Source organism: Emys orbicularis, chromosome 10 (genome assembly GCF_028017835.1).
Source record: "Emys orbicularis isolate rEmyOrb1 chromosome 10, rEmyOrb1.hap1, whole genome shotgun sequence".
In the NCBI taxonomy this organism is placed as follows: Eukaryota; Metazoa; Chordata; order Testudines; family Emydidae; genus Emys; species Emys orbicularis.
In genome coordinates, this window is record NC_088692.1 from 85543176 (window position 1) to 85564180 (window position 21005).

At 43.7% G+C, this 21005-nt stretch overlaps 1 protein-coding gene across 1 annotated transcript in view; it reads left to right on the forward strand.

Moving 5' to 3' along the window:
* MAP2K1 (mitogen-activated protein kinase kinase 1) overlaps positions 1-21005 on the forward strand; it is a 60854-nt gene that overhangs the window by 38189 nt on the left and 1660 nt on the right. The window contains exons 6-10 of the mRNA XM_065411904.1: positions 10920-11044; positions 15429-15636; positions 15961-16025; positions 19011-19072; positions 20216-20261. Coding sequence (XP_065267976.1) covers positions 10920-11044; positions 15429-15636; positions 15961-16025; positions 19011-19072; positions 20216-20261 — 506 coding nt within the window. The remainder of the gene's footprint in view (positions 1-10919; positions 11045-15428; positions 15637-15960; positions 16026-19010; positions 19073-20215; positions 20262-21005) is intronic.

Sequence of the window (21005 nt, forward strand, 5' to 3'; positions counted from 1 at the left end):
AATCTCTCAAAAACAGGCATTCTCATAGGATTTAGGCCCAAGGGGGTAGAGATCTGGTGAGAATAGCTAGTGTTGTTTTATGGTACCTAACTGAACCTGAGCCCCACGAAAATCTGGATCTGAGAACCAACCACCACCTCCTTTCTAGTTTGACACTAGATTCTTACTTAAAGGTGGTCAGCAGTGTAAAAACTCGTGTCTCTTTTCTGAGTTAAATTCTGCCACAGGTTGTGTAGAGATACCACAAAGTCTGGGTTTCTGGTGGACAGTTAATGGTGATACTCTATTCTGTACCCAGCCTTTTCTACTCGACACACTGAAAACTCACATGGTGGGAAGTGCTTCTTGCTACTTATAAACTCTGAAACTTAGTTTTAAAATTAACTTGAGCTAATATTAGCACTTGTGGCCCTCCTGCTGCCAGTCATTATCTTGGGATGCTGATGTTAGTGGAAATCAATGAGAGATGGCAAACCACTGTTAAAGTGCAGTGAAAAACATTTTAAATAATTTGAATAAGAAGTCTGCTGTTTGAATTTGTTGGTACATATCAAGGAGCTACAGATGTCCTTTTGTTTTTAAATCCCCAATAAAGCTGGATGGAATCTCACTTGCTGTCTCTGATACTGAGCCTCCATGTATTTGAGCATAAGCTTTTGTGGGCTACAGCCCACTTCATCGGATGCATAGAATGGAACATATAGTAAGGAGATATATATATATATATATACACATACAGAGAACATGAAAAGGTGGGAGTTGCCCTACCAACTCTAAGAGGCTAATTAATTAAGATGAGCAATTATCAGCAGGAGAAAAAAAATTGTTAGTCTCTAAGGTGCCACAAGTACTCCTGTTCTTTTTGCGGATACAGACTAACATGACTGCTACTCTGAAACCTGACAGGTTTTATATTTTTATATATTTATATTTATATTTATATATATATATGTGTGTGTGTGTGTGTGTGTGTGTATATATCTCCTCAATATATGTTTCACTCTATATGCATCCGAAGAAGTGGGCTGTAGCCCACGAAAGCTTATGCTTTAATAAATTTGTTAGTCTCTAAGGTGCCACAAGTCCTCCTGTTCTTTTTTCTGAAACCTGAGCCTCCATTCTATCACCGTCACAACCAGGTGTCACTTTTCACCCCTCTGGTGGCTGCCATATAACACACTCAATAGCAGAAGTTTTTAATTAAAACTTGATTTTAAAAAGTTCTATTTCACAGTTAGGACATGGTGAGAATTGCATCTCTCCATGGGAGCTCTGTGAATGCTGCAAGGAGTAGAATGAGGGATTAATCCAAAACCATTGTAGTTAAAGGGACAGAGGGGTAGCCGTGTTAGTCTGAATCTGTAAAAAGCAACAGAGGGTCCTGTGGCACCTTTAAGACTAACAGAAGTATTGGGAGCATAAGCTTTCGTGGGTAAGAATCAAGAAGTGAGGTTCTTACCCACGAAAGCTTATGCTCCAATACTTCTGTTAGTCTTAAAGGTGCCACAGGACCCTCTGTTGCTTTTTAGTTAAAGGGAGTATTTTCATTGACATCAGTGTGCTTTGAATCAGGCCTACAATGGAGCTTTCTTTGTCAAGTTGATAAAGATTTATGATCTTTCGAATGTATATCTTAAAGTGAATGCCAGCATGTTTCATTGTCCTGGTTGGTGACCTATTGAATAGCTTTGATGACTGATTTTTGGGAGTGCATTGAGGACGCTGACTTTCTGGCTTAGCAGGTGCTAGATATGAAGCATCAATCAGTCAGTTGATGTGAAGGAGCTGATTGTGTCATTTAGGAAGTGATCTCTTTTTTCTGATGTTTGGCTCCTCACTGGCAGTGTCATCTAATAGAAGTAAAGCAGGCAGTGCTTAGAGTAGTGTAGTAGAAGCGAAGATGACACTGGCAAGGCGTGGATTGAACTAGTACACAGGGCTAAGGTGTAGTGGCACCTCTTCCACTCTCCTTCCTTGTTCTCTGGACTCTAAGAATCAGTTAATTAAAAAAAGTTTGTGTCTCTAGCCATTGTTGCCGGGATACACTTGGGTCACGTATTTGAGACTAACTGATGCTGTGACGGCTGCCTGTTTGCACAACCTGAAATAATTCTGAGGTGTGAAGCCCTGCCCGTTAATTTTGATGGGTGTTAACTCAGGTGCCCACTGATAATACCTTAAATGTCAACATTCCTTACAATTTCATTGCTCATCAAAGCATGTATGGAGGAAGAGGGAAAATCTTCTTATGAAGATCTGCCCAAATCTACTGTGAGAGACAGCCCATTTGGCCCCAGGAGTGAGTGGCTTTGGTAGATACAGCCACTCCTACCCATATACATACCCAATAAAGGAATAACCTAGCAGCGCCCAGCGGGGCATCTCCACCTCCCTCCCAAGAGGGAGTCAAGCTCACAAACCCCAGTGGAACATCTGAGGCTCGTCAAGGGGAAGCCAGACCCAAGAAGCCCAGTGACGGCAGAGCCCCTTCGTGTATTCAGATCCTACCAAGGGCGAGCCAAGCACCAGGAGCCCAGAGAACATGCATGATTAGAACTTGCACAGTCTGCCACGATGGGTGTCTCCGATGGGCAGAGCTTGGAAGAGGAGCACTCTATTTTCCAGACTGAACCCTGACCACTGTCCAATCACAGAGAACAGGGAGCAATCCCATAATGGTCAGCTGGTAGAAGTCCTCTAGCTCCATTCAAATATATAGTAAACCTTGTAAAAGGCATCGGTCAAAACTTAACCTGATGATACTGTCAGGCTCTGACCATTTTTAGCTGAACTTTAGGGCCAGCTGTCCTTATGGTGGGTTGGCCTTAGCTTTAGGTTTGTAAATCAGATAAGCTCTGCTGTGGTAGCTTTGACTCTGTTTAAGTGCAGTCGTCCCTCACACTCATGGATGCATCAGAGGCTGCTCTTTCAAAGTGCATGGACCAGCAGACCTCCTTTACATTCCTTCAGTTTATCTATGTTATCCACTTACGTGTGCTCCATACAGCCAACGAACTATATATCTGCAAACAGAGTGTTGTGTAGTCAGCTTTGATGTGCTGTGCGTTAGCAGGGTCAGGAATGTATTCAGTTTACACACACTACATATTCTCGGTAGAGAAACTCTTTTAGAGTTGTGGGGTGCTAGGCAAAGCAGAGAGTTTAAAATAATATTAAGATGAATCCTTTGTACTTTAAGGTGATACCACGAGCTACAAGGTCAAAAGGAGGAGGAGCAGTCAGTATATTTCCTTATCTTGACACATGTACATATCTGAGTTCCACTCAAGTTCCAACTTGCGGACTCTCACTTGTCTCAGTGTAAGTCCCTGGTGAGTGTGGTACAGGTTCCTGTCTGTGCCCAATCGGCAGAGGAAATGCCTTTGTGATAGCCACAGTTAAAGAGCGTTGGCTCTTTAGCTCAAGCAGCAGCAGCTCTGGAGGACCCAGTTCAGTCCTCAGTGTATTGGCCACGTGACTTTGAGGGACCACAGAGGGACACTGTATAAATAGGCTGACTTCATGCCCCACCTCTACCCCTTTATCCTGCTATCTAAGGCACTTGGCTGATTTTTAAAGTTAAAGTAGCTTTCTTACTCCTATTTGGAAATGGTCTCATTTCCTGAGACTTCCTTGATCTCTGTCTTGAATAAAGAGCTCCTGGTTGCATATGGACCTGGAGCTGGGGTACTAAATAAAGGACAGCCCAAGCAAACTAAACTGCTTGGGAAAACGTAGGCCATGTCTACACTAAGAGCGCTTTGCTTATCTAGCTATACTGTTATATTATACCAGCAAAGCGCTCCTAGTGTGGATGCACCTTGTTACCTACAAAAGTGCAGTTTTGCTGGTATCGCTTATTCCAGTTCCCCCAAGCAAAATAAGCTATACCGGTAAAAGCACAGTTTTGCCAGTATAACTTCAACTACACTGGGGGCTTTCGTTGGCACTTCTCTGTCATATCTCTTCGCAACCCTGACAGCCATAGCTATGCCATCAGAAGTCAGTAGTGCAGACTAGGCCTAAGATCCTATCACACACAGCAAAAAGTGTCAGCTATTTAAAGAAGATGGTATATATAATCAGGCATGTATTGTACCAAGGTAAGTTCCCTTAATGGTGAGATACAAAATGTGAACTCACACCGTGGAATGAAAGTCCCCAAATGGTCCTATTTCAAATTGAAACATGTGTATTATCTCTCCAGCAAATAATCCCTGGCAACTATGCTGATATTGTAAGATTACAGCAATCAAGTGACGTTCTACAAAAATATGGCTTCACAAATAAATCTCTGCTGTCTTGGGCCAGTTTTTTAGTTGTTGTGGTTTGTGACCCAGTCATATTGGTCCAGAAAATAGACCCCTTCAGGTTTGGATCCGAACCAAGAGAAAAAACATGAGGCAAGTTTGGATGTAAAGATTTTAATCAAATTCCTTTGCTCCTTCACACATGCTCTCCCTTCTCTGAAACTCAAAGATGTTCAGATTCAAGCCTCTGGTTCGGGCTCAGCTCTACTAATAACCTTTATTAATACAGAATGTGCTTTATAAATCAAATGTTCTTGTCACAGTTTTTGCAGCTTTGCATTTAATTCTGCATAGTACTGGTTGTTTTAAACCTTCCCTGCAGTGCTGGAAAATAAAACTCCCCTTCCCTCCCCTGAGCTGCAGGCACGTGCTTTCTCTTTCTTTGATGTATTTAAACAAAACATTCAGGATAATCTCTATTCTCAGGTAGAGTGAAATACAGAATCAACATTATGGGACTAAGCTATGTGCCTGTGTCCTTTAATTTTTCCGGACAGTGTTTCTTGGATCACATTGCACCGTCGATATCTTTTGGAGATTGGGTGGAATTAGGGTATATCTACTTAAGAGGAATCAATAGGTACTTGGAAACTGCATTAATGTAATTGACTGCAGCTACTGTTGGTCAGCGTAACTGACTCTGCAGAATTGCCGGGCAATAAAACACAATATGGCAACACTACAAAAAAGACACTCTTACATTTTTTACAAAAAAAAAAGGTATTTTGTCATAAGATGTTAACAATAGAGTGCTCCTGAGGTCCAGAGCTAGTGTCACTGGTCCAGAACACTTTCCAGCACCTAGCAGAATGGGGCCCTGACTTCTAGGCATTACTTGAACACAAATAAATAGTAATCATAATGCTGACCTGGAGAAGGAGAATGAAGGGGAAAGGCAAAACTTGTTGGTGACACAAAATTAGTTAGAGTAGTCAAAAGCAGGGCGAATGATAGACCTGCAGAGAGACCAAGTGAACCTAGGTAACTAAACAACATGACATTAAGCATAGCTACGCTGGGAGGCTCAGCTTATACTAATCAGGCTGTGTCTACACTGCCACTTTCAGCGCTAAAACTTTAGTTGTTCAGGGGTGTGAAAAAACACCCCCCTGAGCGACAAAAGTTTTAGCGCTGAAAAGCGCCAGTCTAGACAGCGCTTTGTTGCCGGGAGCCGCACTCCCAACTATAAGGCTACTACCCCTCATTTGGGGTGGTTATTTTTTATCGCCGGGAGAGCTCTCCCCCCGGCCGTAAAGCATGTCTACACTGCCCATGTCACAGCGCTGCCATGGCCACGCTGTAATGTGGGCAGTGTAGACATACCCTTAGGGCTGGTCCACACTAACCCCCCACTTCGAACTAAGATACGCAACTTCAGCTACAGTTATTCACGTAGCTGAAGTCGAACTATCTTAGTTCAAACTTACTGCGGGTCCACACGTGGCAGGCAGGCTCCCCCGTCGACTCCGCGTACTCCTCTCGCGGAGCAGGAGTACCGGCGTCGACGGCGAGCACTTCCGGGATCGATTTATCACGTCTAGACAAGACGCGATAGATCGATTGCTTACCGCCGGACCCGGAGGTAAGTATAGACGTACCCTTAGAGAGACAGGTGGATCCTGAACTAGCTGTGACCTTTCAGGAAAACTATTCAGGCATCATTATGGCCGTGAAGAAGTCATTAGGGTGCATTAAGAGGAGAATGGAAAATGTTATGCCTTTAGATAGCTTAACTCGTTTGGAATGCTGTGTTTAGTTTTGGTCCTCCTCTCTAAAAGGAGAACTGGAAAAACTTTGGAAAGAAAGAATTAAATCGAATGGACATAAGGCAGGGATGGCTGGGGAAGAGGAAAGGAGAGGCAGGTAGTGTGAAGAGTTTACCAGGCTAAGAGGATTAGGACTCTTTTGCAAGGAGTAAGCGGAGGTGTGATAAAGCAAAGGTACATATACTCTCCCATAATACCAGAATAAAAAGGCTCCAGATGATAAGGAAACAAATTTTCCATACTGTGACTAACCCATGAAACTCCTTGTTGCAGAATATTCAGACAAATGACATGATAGTTTTATTGTATTTTTGTTGTTGTTTGTTTTTTAAAGAAACCATCACTACGTGAATAAAAATAGCAAATAGCACCTTCAGATGAGCCAGGATAAAATTCCAATTGCTATCAGCTGTACTTTCATCTCATGCACTAGATGTATTTGGGGAATTTTACACACTCTGAAGCAGCCAGCATTGGCTGGTGTCAGACACGTGATACTGGACTAGGTGGATTAGATAAGTTCCCTGTGTAGAGAACTTGTGGCAAGGCTGAACAAACAAATTTTTATAACTAGTCGCCCGCGCCGCTTCCCGCCGCCCCCATTGGCCCGAGATGGCGAACCGCGGCCAGTGGGGGCCACGATTGGCCGAATAAATAAATAAACTGGCCCGGCCCGCCAGGGTGCTTACCCTGGTGAGCCGCGTGCCAAAGGTTGCCGATCCCTGTGTTAGAACAATGTACCAATGGTTGTGGTGGATTATTCAACGCTGAAGTCAAGATTGGATGGATATATTTTTTAAAGATCTGCTCTAGCTCAAACTTGAATTAACTCAGGGAAGTTCTATGGCCTGTGTTATACAGGAAGTCAGACTCGATGACCACAGTGGCTCCTTATGGCCTTGCTTATGAATCGCTCTATTTAGCACCCTCGTCTCTTCGGTGTTGTATATCCATCTTTCTGTCTTGAGAGGACTAGCTGGGAATGCTCAGCTCCGTTCCTCAGTTGTCTGGAGGGATTGATGTTAAGTGACGTGCGACATGCCCTTTCACCTTCTCCAAGGGTTGAGTACATGGCTCCTGCAGCACACGCCGTCCAGCTCTCCTGTGTGATAGCACAGAGCCCGGGACTGATCTCCAGGGGGTTGTCCTTTCCCTCAGCGTCCCAGCCAAATGCTTCCATTGTGAAGGGTGTTTTGATATGCTCGTTCCATTTGGGCAATATAAGTTGCGTTGGGAAAATACTGGCTGCAGAGAAGCCCCTTAAGAGTAACCTGTTTACAGAGGTTGCGGGTGGGGAGTGGGCAGTGGCGTTCCAAACATCATCTTCTCGTCCGAATCAGAAGCTTTAAGGAGACATTGAATATGCTCAAAGCAGGGCAGGCTTTATTTCAAAGTCCAGGGTTTGCTGGGCTGTTGTAAGAGCTACACTATGTGATTATCAGCGCTGTCAGTAGAAAAACACATGCAAATTTAAGCCTTCAGAAACCAGCTGCATTCCAGGTAGTCCCCAGCCCCAGAAGCACGGTTAGAAGTTCACTGACAACGGAACGCTGACATTGTAATTGTTTCTTTTGCCGTGAAAAGATGAAGATGGAATGTTTGTGCTGCTCAGCAAGAGCTGTCAGAGGAGATGACGATAGGTTTTTAAAAATGTCGTCTGTGCCTGCATTACGTGCCGCACTGGTGGGTACCTGCATAAATATAGCGAATATAAATACGGCATTCAGCATTATTCCAGGGGCTGCTGTGGCACCCTCACCTGTCCCAAAACAAGGCTAACAAGCCTTGTCTGAAAATCCTTGGGTAGCCAGGAGTTTTTATAACCTCTCACTGCTGGCCCCAGAGCGCTGGCCTGTGGCTGCTGCTTTCTTACGACTAGGGTTATCCTGCTTCAGGTTCCCCAAAAGAGGACACTGCTGGATGGGGGGAGGGTACAGTTGGGGAGTGCTGGAGGTGTGTGTGTACTGGAGAGGGGTACCTCAGGGTGCTGAGGGATACTTGGGGCCTCACCCTTGAGGTGGGGGGCAGTGTTGCTCCCTGTCACGGTGGTAGGACGGCTGGCGCCGACTTGGGATGCAGCAACAGCCGTCAGTCAGCACTTCCCTGTGGGGCTCTCCCCCTCCCCAGCGCTGGGAGCCTGGGCTCGGGTGGGCCGGATCCAGCAGCTGTGGCTGCAGGGGAGGGACCAGTCGGGGCGCAGAGATTGCTCTTCCTCAGCTGCAATATCTCTGTTCTGCGAAAATCCCAGACATCGCCTCTTCTTCGAAAAATCCGCCCGGACGGAGGGCGGAGGGTCAAAAAAAGAGGCGATGTCCGGACATATGGTAACCCTGCTAATGAGTGGCATTTCAAGCTTAAAGACCATGGGCTGGATCCCTCCTACAGTCAGTGGGCAGTGACCTAGCTAAGGGGGAGGAAATCTCCGTTGTGTAGAATCCCCTCGGTTGTTCTGTTGCGGAGGTGGGGTTTACCCCCGCCTGGAATTTGCTGCAAGTCTGGCCCTGAGCCCATAAAGGTCTCCCAGGATCTCTGCCTGCATTGATGCACTCTGCACATGCCGCCTGGCAGCAAGCTCCAGGGGAGTCGTGCTACCAAGGACTCCCCCAGGAGCTCTTCCCTCCCATAAAGGGGAAATCTGTGTTGCAAAAAAGGCTCCATGGCAAAGCAGTAGGTGTATTATCTTTCCTAGGCGATCTCCATGGGGCTAGGAATGGGATGCATCCCTGTGGATCTCTTTTTGGGGCCCTATGTAGCGGGGAGGGAGACTGAACTGTGAAGGCAGCTGAGCTCCTCTTCTCAGCATGAGGGGAGAGAGTTGTGTGGGCAGCGTCCCCTCCATCTTGAGATCTTGGGGCCATGCCACATGTGGCCCCATGTTAGGTCAGTGTGTGGATTTGCTGTGACTTAAAGCTAGTGCTGAGTTCTGTGCAGTTACGCTGGATTGATGCTACTGTAGCTGAGCTCAAGGAGCTCTGCAAGGCATTGAAAAAGCACTTCTCAGTGTGCCTGGGCATCTTCAAGTGACCTCTTCTAAAGCGGAGATGCTTGGAACCAGAAACAGCAGCAAGAATTTTGAAAGGCAAATAACATTTCTGGTCTGTTTCTTTTAGAAGTAAAAAATCAATTACTTCTAAAAATATACCCTCAACCTCTGTTTCCTGGTCTGTACGTCTCTCTTCAAAACAAGTGTAACCTTTTACACAGAGCCCTCCCTGTTTTGGGGTGCTGTGTTAGCATCAGCTTTCCAAAATTACCCTGCTACGGACATGAACTGCACACTGACTCCTTCGGGGATGTGTTGCAAGCTGCCTGGAGTATGTTTTATATAAATTCTGAACTAAAATCTAGAAGAAAATGTGCTTGGGGTGGGAGCTGCTAAAACGTGCAGCAGCAGCATTGTATAAAACAGAAAAGATTCTGCTTCAAGCATGCTGTGCATACTGCGTTTGCCCAGCTTGCTGTGAAGCATCCAACTTCCTGAAAGCTATTTTAGGCTGTGTCTAATCTATCCATTTTAGGTATTTCCAAGGCCTCATCACCTGCTATCTAAGTACTGTCTGCTTGCTAATGGCACAGAGTATTTTGTATCCAGTTAAAATGCAATGTATAGAAAAGAATTTGTCAGCACAAATCGTTCCCCACCTACCTCTTGAGTAGTGCTTAGATTTGAGTGAGGAGACTATGGTAACTAACAAGGAGTTTCAGAGTAGCAGCCGTGTTAGTCTGTATCCGCAAAAAGAACAGGAGTACTTGTGGCACCTTAAAGACTAACAAATTTATTTGAGCATAAGCTTTCGTGGGCTACAGCCCACTTCTTCAGATGCATAGCTTCGGCTATGCATCCGAAGAAGTGGGCTGTAGCCCACGAAAGCTTATGCTCAAATAAATTTGTTAGTCTTTAAGGTGTAACAAGGAGTTGCAGTCAGTGTGCTCTGGGGTCACAGATGCACAAACAGGAATTTTGAAAGTTCAGTTCCTCCCTCAGTCCAAACCAATTTATAATCTTTTTTTATATTTTTTTAAACTCATTGGTGGCATTCTTTGCAAATGTGGCTGCCTGTTTCATAAGCCCTGTAATTCATTGGTAATGACTCTGGGTAAGTAGTCAATTATATTGAGAAATTTCTTATACCTACAACAAAAAGATTAAAAGAAATGCTCCCAGCACTTTAGCATGCATAAGTAGTTGGTTATTAGTTGCCTAGTTACCAAAGACCTGCATTAGGTTTCCATTTAGAGAAGTAGCGCTGAATGTAAAATCTCAACCAGTTTTCTTCCATCTCAGGTAAACTTGATCTCAAACTAAACAAACATTTAATTTAATGCAGTGTTTCAGTATCAGAATTGTTCTCAGTTTAAAATAGCCCATTTACTTTGTCTGAGTTTATTTGCTAAAGATAAGAAATTGCTTTTTTACACACATTCAAATATTTTTATCAGTTTGGGATGATAGGACACATGGTTGCATTTCATTTAATGACCCAGTAAACTAAAATGTATAGATTATTAATGATTTTTTATTGAATATAGCTTGGCACAAAAAAAAGCCATCAAACTGGAGTTAAGTTTGAAAGTACGTTAGCATGTCTGAGACCCGAATGTGAAAGTCCTTACAAGAATGTTGTAGACACTACAAAACATACATTGGAAAAACAGGAAATTCTGAATGAGATTTAAACTTAAACACAAACCTTTTGTACCTTCCAGGGAGAGGAAGGGAATCAGGTTGGAAGTTAAAAGGAGAACAAAGGGAGGCACATGGTTACTCCCACCTTTCATGTTACTTTCATTGTCAAATATTCCCATTTTATATATCTATCTCATCCATTCATTTTTTTTCCAGATGTTAAACCATCTAACATTTTGGTAAACTCTAGAGGTGAAATCAAGCTTTGTGATTTTGGTGTCAGTGGACAACTGATAGATTCAATGGCAAACTCGTTTGTTGGGACACGGTCCTACATGTCAGTAAGTACAGCTCTTTTAGCTTTGAGTTTACTATGCATTGTGGTATAGTTTTTGGTGAAATCACTACTGCCGTCACTACAGTTATTTACAATTATTACTCATTGCCTCACTGAAGTATTCAAGTATCACATCAAAGTTCAAAAATGGATTTGTTGCAATGCGTGACTTATGACTTGGAGTCTTCTAACATTGCAAAAGAGATGCTGATGCATCTGCATTGCAAAATCCAATCAGCTAATGCTTTGGGGTTTTGTGTACATGCATCTCCAAAAAAAGCGTGTAGAGTTTGTTCTCCTTACACAAGTCTTTTTCCCTATCCCACCCCCCAAAATTTCTCACAGTTGCTACAATTGCGAGGCTAGGCAAGATGCTGTCTACACAAGTGCTCCTACCATTGCCATCGTAGGGTGAGTTATAGTAACGGGGAAAAGGTTCATGTAGACAAGGCTTAGTGCAGGGGTGGGCAAACTACAGCCTGCGAGCCGGATCCGGCCCGCAGCGCCGCCAGCACCACGTCCCTGCGGCCCCCGGGCAGGGGGGCAGAGGGCTCCATGAGTTGCCCTTGCCTCCAGGCACTGCCCTCCGCAGCTCACGTTAGCCGGGAATGGGGAACCGCGGCCAATGGGAGCCTCGGGGGAGGTACCTGGAGGCGCGGCAAGGGCAGTGCACGCGGAGCCCTCCGCCCCCCTTCCCCAGGGGCCACAGCGCTTCCAGGAGGGGCGCAGCGTGGGGCCAGGGAAGGCATGCAGGGAGCCTGCCCTGGCCCCAGTGCGCGCTGCTGCCACCCTGGAGCCGCTTGAGGTAAGCGGTGCCAGGCTGGAGCCCGAACCCCTCCTGTACCCCACCCCCCAACTCCCTGCCCTAAGCCCCCTGCCTGCACCTCGCAATCCTCCTGCACCCCAACCCCCTGCCCTGAGCCCTCTGCCACACCCCGCACCCCTCCTGCACCCCAACCCCAACCCCCTGCCCTAAGCCGCCTGCAGCACTCTGCATCCCAAACCCCTGCCCTGAGCCCCCTCATACACTCCGCACCCCTCCTCTGCCGTAATCCCTTGCCCTTAACCCCTTTCTGCATACCGCACTCCCTCCCGCACCCTAACCCCCTGCCCCGGCCCTGCATACAATTTCCCCACCCAGATGTGGCCCTCGGCCCAAAAAGTTTGCCCACCCCTGGCTTAGTGGCTAGCGTGGGACTACCTTAGTGGGTGTTCTCTTTTGAAAACTAGTATTCAGGAATAATGTGCTATTTAAAGAAGCACTGTGTATCATGTGGCAACCAGCACGAACATGAATTGTGGATCTCTTTCACTCTAATGTATGATGGTATTTGTCAATTTAATGCAGATTCTATTAACTCATAAAGCTAGGGCTTTCAGAGTTTCTTCAGTAGCTATGAAATTGAGGCTGGACCTAAAAACAAAGAGGGGGGGAAAAGGTATACTGCTTATTCTACTCAGAATGGATCCTGCTTTTCAGGATGCTATCTTCTCCATTTGTCATCTGAGGTGGGTGTCAGATTAGAAGTGAACCAGCAATTTATGTTGCAAACTTGAGATTTGTGGGTGCTGTTAAACAGCAAAAAATTGTCACAGCTCCTCACTTGTTGCCCTGGGCGCTGGTGTTTTTGTTTTTATTTTTCTTCTGATCAGGAACACTTGAGGAACAAAGTGTCGCATAGCTTCAGTTTCCACTGACATGTCACTTCCACAGGTTGAAGGTCTAGCTTGGTCCCACGGCATTGTATTTCAAAGATCAAATCATGGTGGTGAATCTGCTTGTTCTCTGTAGTAGTTCATTCTTTTGCAGGCAATTACTGATATTGCACAGTGTCTCTCTTGGCACTGTTTTTCAAACTACGGGCGAAAAGGCTTTGCTGGATCATGATCATTTTGCAGGCAACACCTGATTTTGATGTCTCAATACAGTGAGATTAACTTGGAGCTATTTTCTATCTCCTGTCCACTACACACCGTTCTGATGCACTTAGTGCCATAAAGGTCATTTTCATGGCTGCTGCCTGCTACGTCTCATTCATTCACTTTTGTTTTTCATCTAATACTCCAGCAAACTCTAGAATTTATCCCCCTTTGGATACTTATTCTAAAAGGGCTTTGGCTCCAGCTCAGGTGGGACACTGGAGAAGGTCTAAGTATGAACTCGCAGAAATAGTATGTGGTTAATAAAATACCAATTACACTTGTCATAGTGGTTCAAAGTTGTCATTGGTTAAAGGGTTTAATGGCTATAGACCACTCTGACATCCTATAGGAATATGAGACTGTTAACTCAGTTTTCAAGGTATGAGTGCCTAAATGTGTTCATTCGAGTCTTTGCTCTTCTGGAGAACTTGAGGCTCAATAAAGAGGGGGGAAAAGGGCAAGATGAAGTTTTGTATTGAGCCTTCTCAAAGAAAAACGTATATGGGAACCATGTGGACTAATTTTATATACTAAAACTACAAGAGGGAGAGTGTTCTCAGTCTTTACCACTTTTTTTTTTTTTTTTTTTTTTTTTTTTTGGCCACACAATACTAATAAAGCAAGTGCAGTAACTGACTGTATATTTCAGTCTGTGTTTTGCACTTTATACACTGTTCTCATGGACATCTTGAGAACCTTTTCAAGTGATTTTTGTTGGAATGGCTGGACTAGTTAGTGTGACTGTACCTGAAATACATGTTTCATTTCCCCAATGTGTGATTCAATTTTAAAAAAACAAAACCATATTTTTAGTTGAAGACGTGCCATCTGTTAGAGAGGCTCCTACCTACATACTTCCCACTTGCTGAAAGGGTAGGTTGGCATGAGTGTGTATACCATGTATATTGCATTTTTTAATCTTTACATGAGATTTTTTTTCTCTTTGTCCCTTCTGTGCTCTAAGCTTTTCTAGGCAGAACACAATCCCAATAACATTACATTTCAACATCTGAATGGTTTTGAATGTGCCCATCCCACATGGAAACTATTTGAAATATTTTCCTACATTGTTTTCACACTTGTCAATAAAGAACTCCAGGAAACCTACACATTACATTTTACAAGCCGAACATATGTTGGAATAGGACAGACTCTCATTTTTGAAACACCTTTCAAATAATATAAATCTGTTTTCTTCAGAAGTAAATTAAGTATTTTGAAAAAGAAACATCTGAAATTGGAGTTTATTGTTGCGTAATAAGTACATTCTCCACAGTGATAAGTTTTTCCTTTTATTTAAAAACACTTAGTTGAGTCATTGAAATTGTATAAGAACAAATATTTTTAAATAATATTTTAATATTCATGACCAAATGCTAACTGTTTGCCTATTCCATTAACTACAGGAGCTGTGGTACATATTTCACCTCTCCTGAGTCATGCTATACAGCCCACAGTTGGCAAATTACTCCTTTGAAATACAGTAAATAGATACACACCAATGTGTTCAAGCCCCAGTTTCATTGTGTCACAGGAAAGTTGGCCTTTTAAGGGTTTCAGGGTCCAGCTTCTGTTCTGTGCCTAGTTTCTGCCCAGAGCAGAGGCATTCTGGGACTGGGTATGGGAACTGTGGGCTATGCAACAGTGCAATGGAAAGCCAAGTGGAATTTAAGGCTTTTGCAAAATGCACTACTGCACAGTCTACAGTTTCCGTGTGCCCTGGAGAGCTAAGGCAGGGGAGGTGATATCTTTTATTGGACCAATTTCTGTTGGTGATAGAGACAAGCTTTTGAGCTTACACAGAGCTCTTCTTCAGGCTTGGAGAGCTGTCCGTCTCAGATTGCCTGTCTTCCGGACAGAAATCTGACGTAGGTAGAGGCTGGACCTTGAACCTCCTTAAAAGGCCAGCTTGCCTTGTGACATTTAGAAAATCTTTAAAGTTTTCCCCTCTTTCTTTCTTGAGGAAAGGGGTGAATCCTTGATTGCCCCAAAATAACTTTGATTTTCTTATTTTTTCAGTTTACATGTGAGTTCTTGCAATGAATTCTATTGCAATACTAAGATACTAGCTCAAACACTAGTATTTTCTTTTGCAAAAAGTAGTAAATCACCATTAACAAAATGTTTTAAAGGTAAATTTCTATACATTTAACTGAATTGGGTATCTGAGTTGTGCTACTGACAGTTAGTGATTCAATTCAATGTTTATTTTTAAATTGTGATGAAATTGTAATGATGGTCTTTAATTGTTAAAGATCAAAGTACCTGAGGTTTATGGAACTGATGAGAGTTCAGATTCCAGACACTTTTAAAAAGTCAGTTATGGACTCCTTGACTGCCATAATGATTTTTTTAAAAAGTCATATTTATATGCTCAAGTGTTTATTTTATCCATCACTCTTTCCAGGTTATTGCAGTGTGTGATTTTCTTACCTCTTACAATGTTTTGGCTTTTCTTTTCGTAGCCGGAACGACTCCAAGGTACTCATTATTCAGTGCAGTCAGACATCTGGAGTATGGGATTGTCACTGGTAGAAATGGCCATTGGCAGATACCCAATTCCCCCTCCTGATTCCAAGGAGCTGGAGCTGATGTTTGGCTGCCCTGTGGAGGGAGACTCTCCAGTTTCTGAGACTTCACCCAGGCAAAGAACACCTGGCCGACCAATGAGCTGTAAGTGACTGATGCAGTGTAGCATGTGAAAGCTGGATGGGTTTGATGGGAAGAATACATAGCCCAAAGGTGGGGTGGGGGGCAGGGGGAGGAAGAGAAGAGGGAAAGCCAGATTCATGCTGTCTCCTTCCAGCTTCATGGAGATCCCAGAAAGAAGCTATTAGAACTTTGCTGCCTTTGTCAAACAGACCTGTGCCTGTACCCTTCCCCAATGGGACAGTGTGTTTGAAAGAGCAAAACCATAGTATTGTCAGACTGAATGTATTTCTACCTTATTTTACAAACAGTCTGGTTTATTTTTCAATATATATCATCCATTTGTAGCCTATGGACCAGACAGCAGGCCTCCAATGGCAATCTTTGAACTTCTGGACTACATCGTCAATGAGGTAAACAGCTGTTTACATCTATCAGAACTCCCTTTTAAACTGTTAATTCAAGATTTTGGGTCCATATTTTTTTTTAAGTGTATATTGTAAACCAAGCCTCTTAGCTCTCTTTAAAAACACAGTGGACCAAACTCATCCCTGGTGCGAATGCACTGGCTTGAATGAAGTTATTAGAGCCCTGCGCGGATACAAAATTTGTATCCGCATCTGATCCACAATCTGCAAAAATGGTCTGCGGATATCCATGGATATAAAGCTGATATCCATGGATTTGCAGGGCTCTAGAAGTTACACCTGGGATAAATTTGGCGTAATCTATTGCAACCGAAGATCAGGCTTTAAATAGGTCTGTGGCTTTCCAATGACACATGTGGTTAGGAGAGAGGATGGCAAAGAGTAATATCAAGTGCCTGCATAACTATCCCTGTCTTTGTTTTACCGCTATAATTGTTGTCTCTGAATTCCCCAACTACAGCTAAACTCTCATAATTCCAGTGCTTGTGTCTTTATTGCATCTTCTTCTATGTGCTGGCAAGGGCTGACCTGCCATAAAGAACAAGAGAAATCCCAGTACCAAGGGATCAACAAACTACTAACTACCAAAGTCAAAGAAATTAAATATGATTACTGGTGATTCATGTATAGGCATTTCTAGGACACTCATAATTACCAGTCAGCATTGATGTTTGGTTCTCCTTGAGTACTAGATTTTACCTGGGTTACTGTTATGCTACTGCAGGGGTTCTCAAACTGGGGGGGTCAGGACCCCTCCGCAGGTCACGAGGTTATTACACGGGGGGGGGGGGGTCGCGAGCTGTCAGCCTCCACCCCAAACCCCGCTTTGCCTCCAGCATTTATAATGGTGTTAAACATATAAAAATGTGTGTTTAATTTATAAGGGGGGTTGCACTCAGATGCTTGCTGTGTGAAAGGGGTCACCAGTACAAAAGTTTGAGAACCCCTGTGCTACCGCATCTGTTTCTAAAAGACAGAACTCCTCTCATGCTCCTATTTCAGAGAGCTTTACAATACCTCTCCTGGGGTCAGTCGAGCAGACTTAACACTGGGTGTCATTGCAGAATCTTGCGCTTTGGACTGAAAATGAGGATGTTAAAACATCAAGGCTGATATTTCGCTTCAGCTCTGATTCCTAGCTGCATTGAGTCTTCGGACACGGGGCTAGAGAGTGGCATTATTATGGATACAAATGAGCGTGTGTGCGCGCGCGCACTTGCATTGTCATCCTCCTCACATATAAAATGCCTTCTGTCTTTTATAAGCGTTTACTGATGTTTCATGTTTGTAATCCATTAGCTATATATATAAAAAAGTTTCAAAATCTGACTTGCTGCCAAGTCCATGACCCCTGCAAACACTTCTCATTCCATAGTAAATATGAGTGCACATGCATTGCCATGGAAACACTAAGTATATGTTTTCATTCTTGAAATACAGCTGGTTTTGCCTTACTTAATACATTAAGGCCCTGACTGTGCAAACACTTACACTAGTGAGTAACTTAATGCACAGGAGTAGCCCTATTGAACTCAATGGGCCTACTCTTATGCACAGTTACTCACATGTGTAAGTGTGTAGATTTAACTCTAATCCAGTAGTTAACAACATGGAGGAGAAGGCAGTGTCTACCCACCTTTACATAAAATAACTCTTATCTTACCAAAATGCTTGGATTTTAGCTAAAGATTTTTAATTCAGAACCTGACTGTACTAATTCCCTGTGGCAGGATATTTAAATTAGGCTAGAAATGTTATGCAAATAAAGATATGTAAATGGCCTCTCCCCCCCACCCCCACTGGAGGATGGCAATAGATACAAATTGAATTAGACCGTACATACTTGCTGTAAGGCTGCTTGAAGCCCTCATTGTTGGCAGCTATACATAGAAAAATTAATGTGAGCTGTGCATGGTGCTTACCAGCATCTGGGTCTGTCATCGGCAGGTAAAATTTCCAGAGAAGGGAACTGCGGTGAGGAGCATATAGCTAACATGGCGACATTACAGTGTTCATTTGTAACTTTTTAAAAACAGACTCTTCCTTCTGTTTAGTAATTCAGGTGGGAGTCTTTCTTCTTTTAATAAAGACGCTCAATAAGTTAATATTGGACTATGGCATTAATCACTGCCTATCATTAGGGACAGCCGGGAGTAGCCCCACCCTAGCGAGAGACTCCGGAAGCCTCTGGTTAAATGTGTCACATGGACTCATCCTAGGCAGGGTTAGAAAACACAGAACTTAAAACGGCAGCATCTTGTCTACCTGAGCGCTCCTTATTTGGCTGCCATCGGCGGAGCTGTACCAGCTGTGGCAGGAAATGTGAGGGAAGAATCCTAGTGTAAGCAGGTGCAACTTGCATTCCCTTCTGCAGCCAGCCAGTTCTGCTGGCCATTGTGGACTTGGGGCGGAGCTTTGGCCCCACCTCCTTTGCAGAGACTAGTGCATGAAGCAACACTAGCCCTCAGAGTCCATGGATTCACGGAGCACAATGACTCCACTGTACTGGGTCACAAAGTGGAGAAGCTCTTTTCCTCTTCGCCTGGGCTCTCACAGGAGGTGGGGAAAAAGTCTCTAAACGTTCAAATGGAGAGTGTCCCAGTTTGTATAATACACAATATGGTAACATTTCCCCTTAGGCCAGCTGTCCCCGGAGCACCTATAGTTCAGCCATTGCTAATGACATTCCAAAAATTGGCCAGTGTTTGATTGTAAAGTGCAGTAGGATAGCAGGTTTCCTCTCTGAAATCACGTGTCAGCGTATCTAATCTCCACTGGTCTGAAAGCCAGAGTCATCTTGTCCTTGCTCCAACGCCTCCGCCATGAAGGACAGCACAGATAGTGTTGCTGTTACACCACTGGGCCCAACAAGCTATATACAGACTTATAACACAAAAATAATCAACTCCTTGAGATGTAAGAGCATCACTCATTCCTTTTGCTTTAATCTACCATTGATTTCATTTCCAGCCTCCTCCAAAATTGCCCAGTGGTGTTTTCAGTCCTGAATTTCAAGATTTTGTGAACAAATGGTGAGTGTTTTATGAGGTGGTTAAGCTTCCAGGGGACCATATGTGGGACATCAGTTTTGCTTTTAGTCAGAAAAATGTATTTGCTTTAAAAGGATCTCAAAGCTAAGAGATTCGTTCTTTCTTCAAATGTGAATGCTGCTACTTTGTGGAGCTGTGAACAAATGTTTTCACGTAGTCAGGACTCGGTGGTCTTTATGTAATGTCAACTGCAAAAGGGAATACACTACAAACTTGGGGCCTGATCCTGTAAACTCTTACTGCTGGGTGTAGTGCTTACAGCCATAAGTAATCCTATTGAAGGCTTGCAGGTTAGGAAGCGCTATACCCAGCAGGTAGGGGTGCAGAATCAGGTACTGAATCATCCACACTTTTAGTACTTGGTCCTGTCTCCCCACGGTGATTATTTACACTAGAACTTTCCCCAGTTATGCAAAACTTGTGTCCCCTGTGGGCACTCCAATGATCAAACTTGTAGTGAACTGGGTGTTTTCTGTATGGATTCATTTCCTATGGAAATTTTACACCTGAAAAATTACGTTTAATTTTTAACATATTTAACAAACCCAAAATCTTATTTCTTGGGGCTGAGGTGTCTTGACTAACTGGAGCTGCAGCATTTTCAGCTCCCAAGGGGAATAGGGGACATTTACAAAACACGCAGTCCCACCAGCCCCTTCCAGCTGGGAGGCTCAAAAGGGGTCCCCCCCCCCCCCCTTGCTCCTTCTCAGTCAGAAGGATGATGTTGGGGGAAGGGATTTTCAGGCCTGGCAACATCCATATTTTGCAGACTGAAAATTCAGTTTAACACAGAAATCACAGGAATCCTTGCCAGCTGGGTTCCTGTCATGTATTCCTGCCCCCACAAGAACACACACACAGCACAACAACCAGGATAATTTCATATATGAAGTTACAGCCTAGAGTGAATTTTACTACCCATTTATGAACACCTAAAAAAAGGTAATTGCTTAGACCCTTAAATGTAAATAGTAATGCACTATAATGCTTAGAGGTGCAATAAGAAAAACTTAGCTAGGACACTGAAAAATTGTTCAGCACAACCTGCTGGTAAAGCATGTCCTTGACAAGAGACAATTACTCAATACTTTTGACATTTTCTATTAACATTTTATGTTTTCTTAGCTTAATAAAAAATCCAGCCGAGAGAGCAGATTTGAAGCAACTCATGGTGAGTAAAAGCTCTTTGCTCAGTTATTAAGAGATTCTGGTCCGTATTAGATAACCCAGTACTGTAGCTCTATGCGGTTTGGTCCTTCAGAAGAGCCCAGGTAGAATTCTCAGCTCACCTAAGCAAAGAGGAAGGCAAAGATTGGTGTAAGCCATCTCTTCACTTGTTGCGACCCTGTGGCCAGCAGGGCACCAAACTGGCTCCTCGCACAAGTTAGTTTGAACAGTCTCCTAGGGAAAATTCTGCCAGCCTGGGATTGGTGGATGGCATCCGGCTCCAGCTCTGTTCCTTCCTGCCCCAAAAACAGCCCACCCACCACCTCGGCCAGGAAGAGTTGACACAAAAGGTGGCTATTTCAGGATTCTCCCACACTGCAAGAATCCTCAGCTACCCTATAAAGGCTTTCAGGTCACTGCACTATTCTAGTGGGTCACTGCGACCTTAGCAGGACTGAGGATCCAGCTAGCTGTTTTAGGTCCTTAATTTGGGTGATGATAGGTTCTGTCATTTTTTTAAAACTAGTATCTTAATAGAAACATCTTTCTGATATTTGTTAATTACAATGAGGACAGATTATTTACCTCTTAAACTTCCCTTTCACTATTTAAATGAGCTGCAAACAGAATGGTCTTTGCTTTAATTTAGTAATTAAATTAATAAAATATATTGGTTATCTTCAGAGGAAGAGACAGTAAGTGCATGTTCCTTTATTGTGGCTGGTCATTATCTGCTGGAACATCTTGG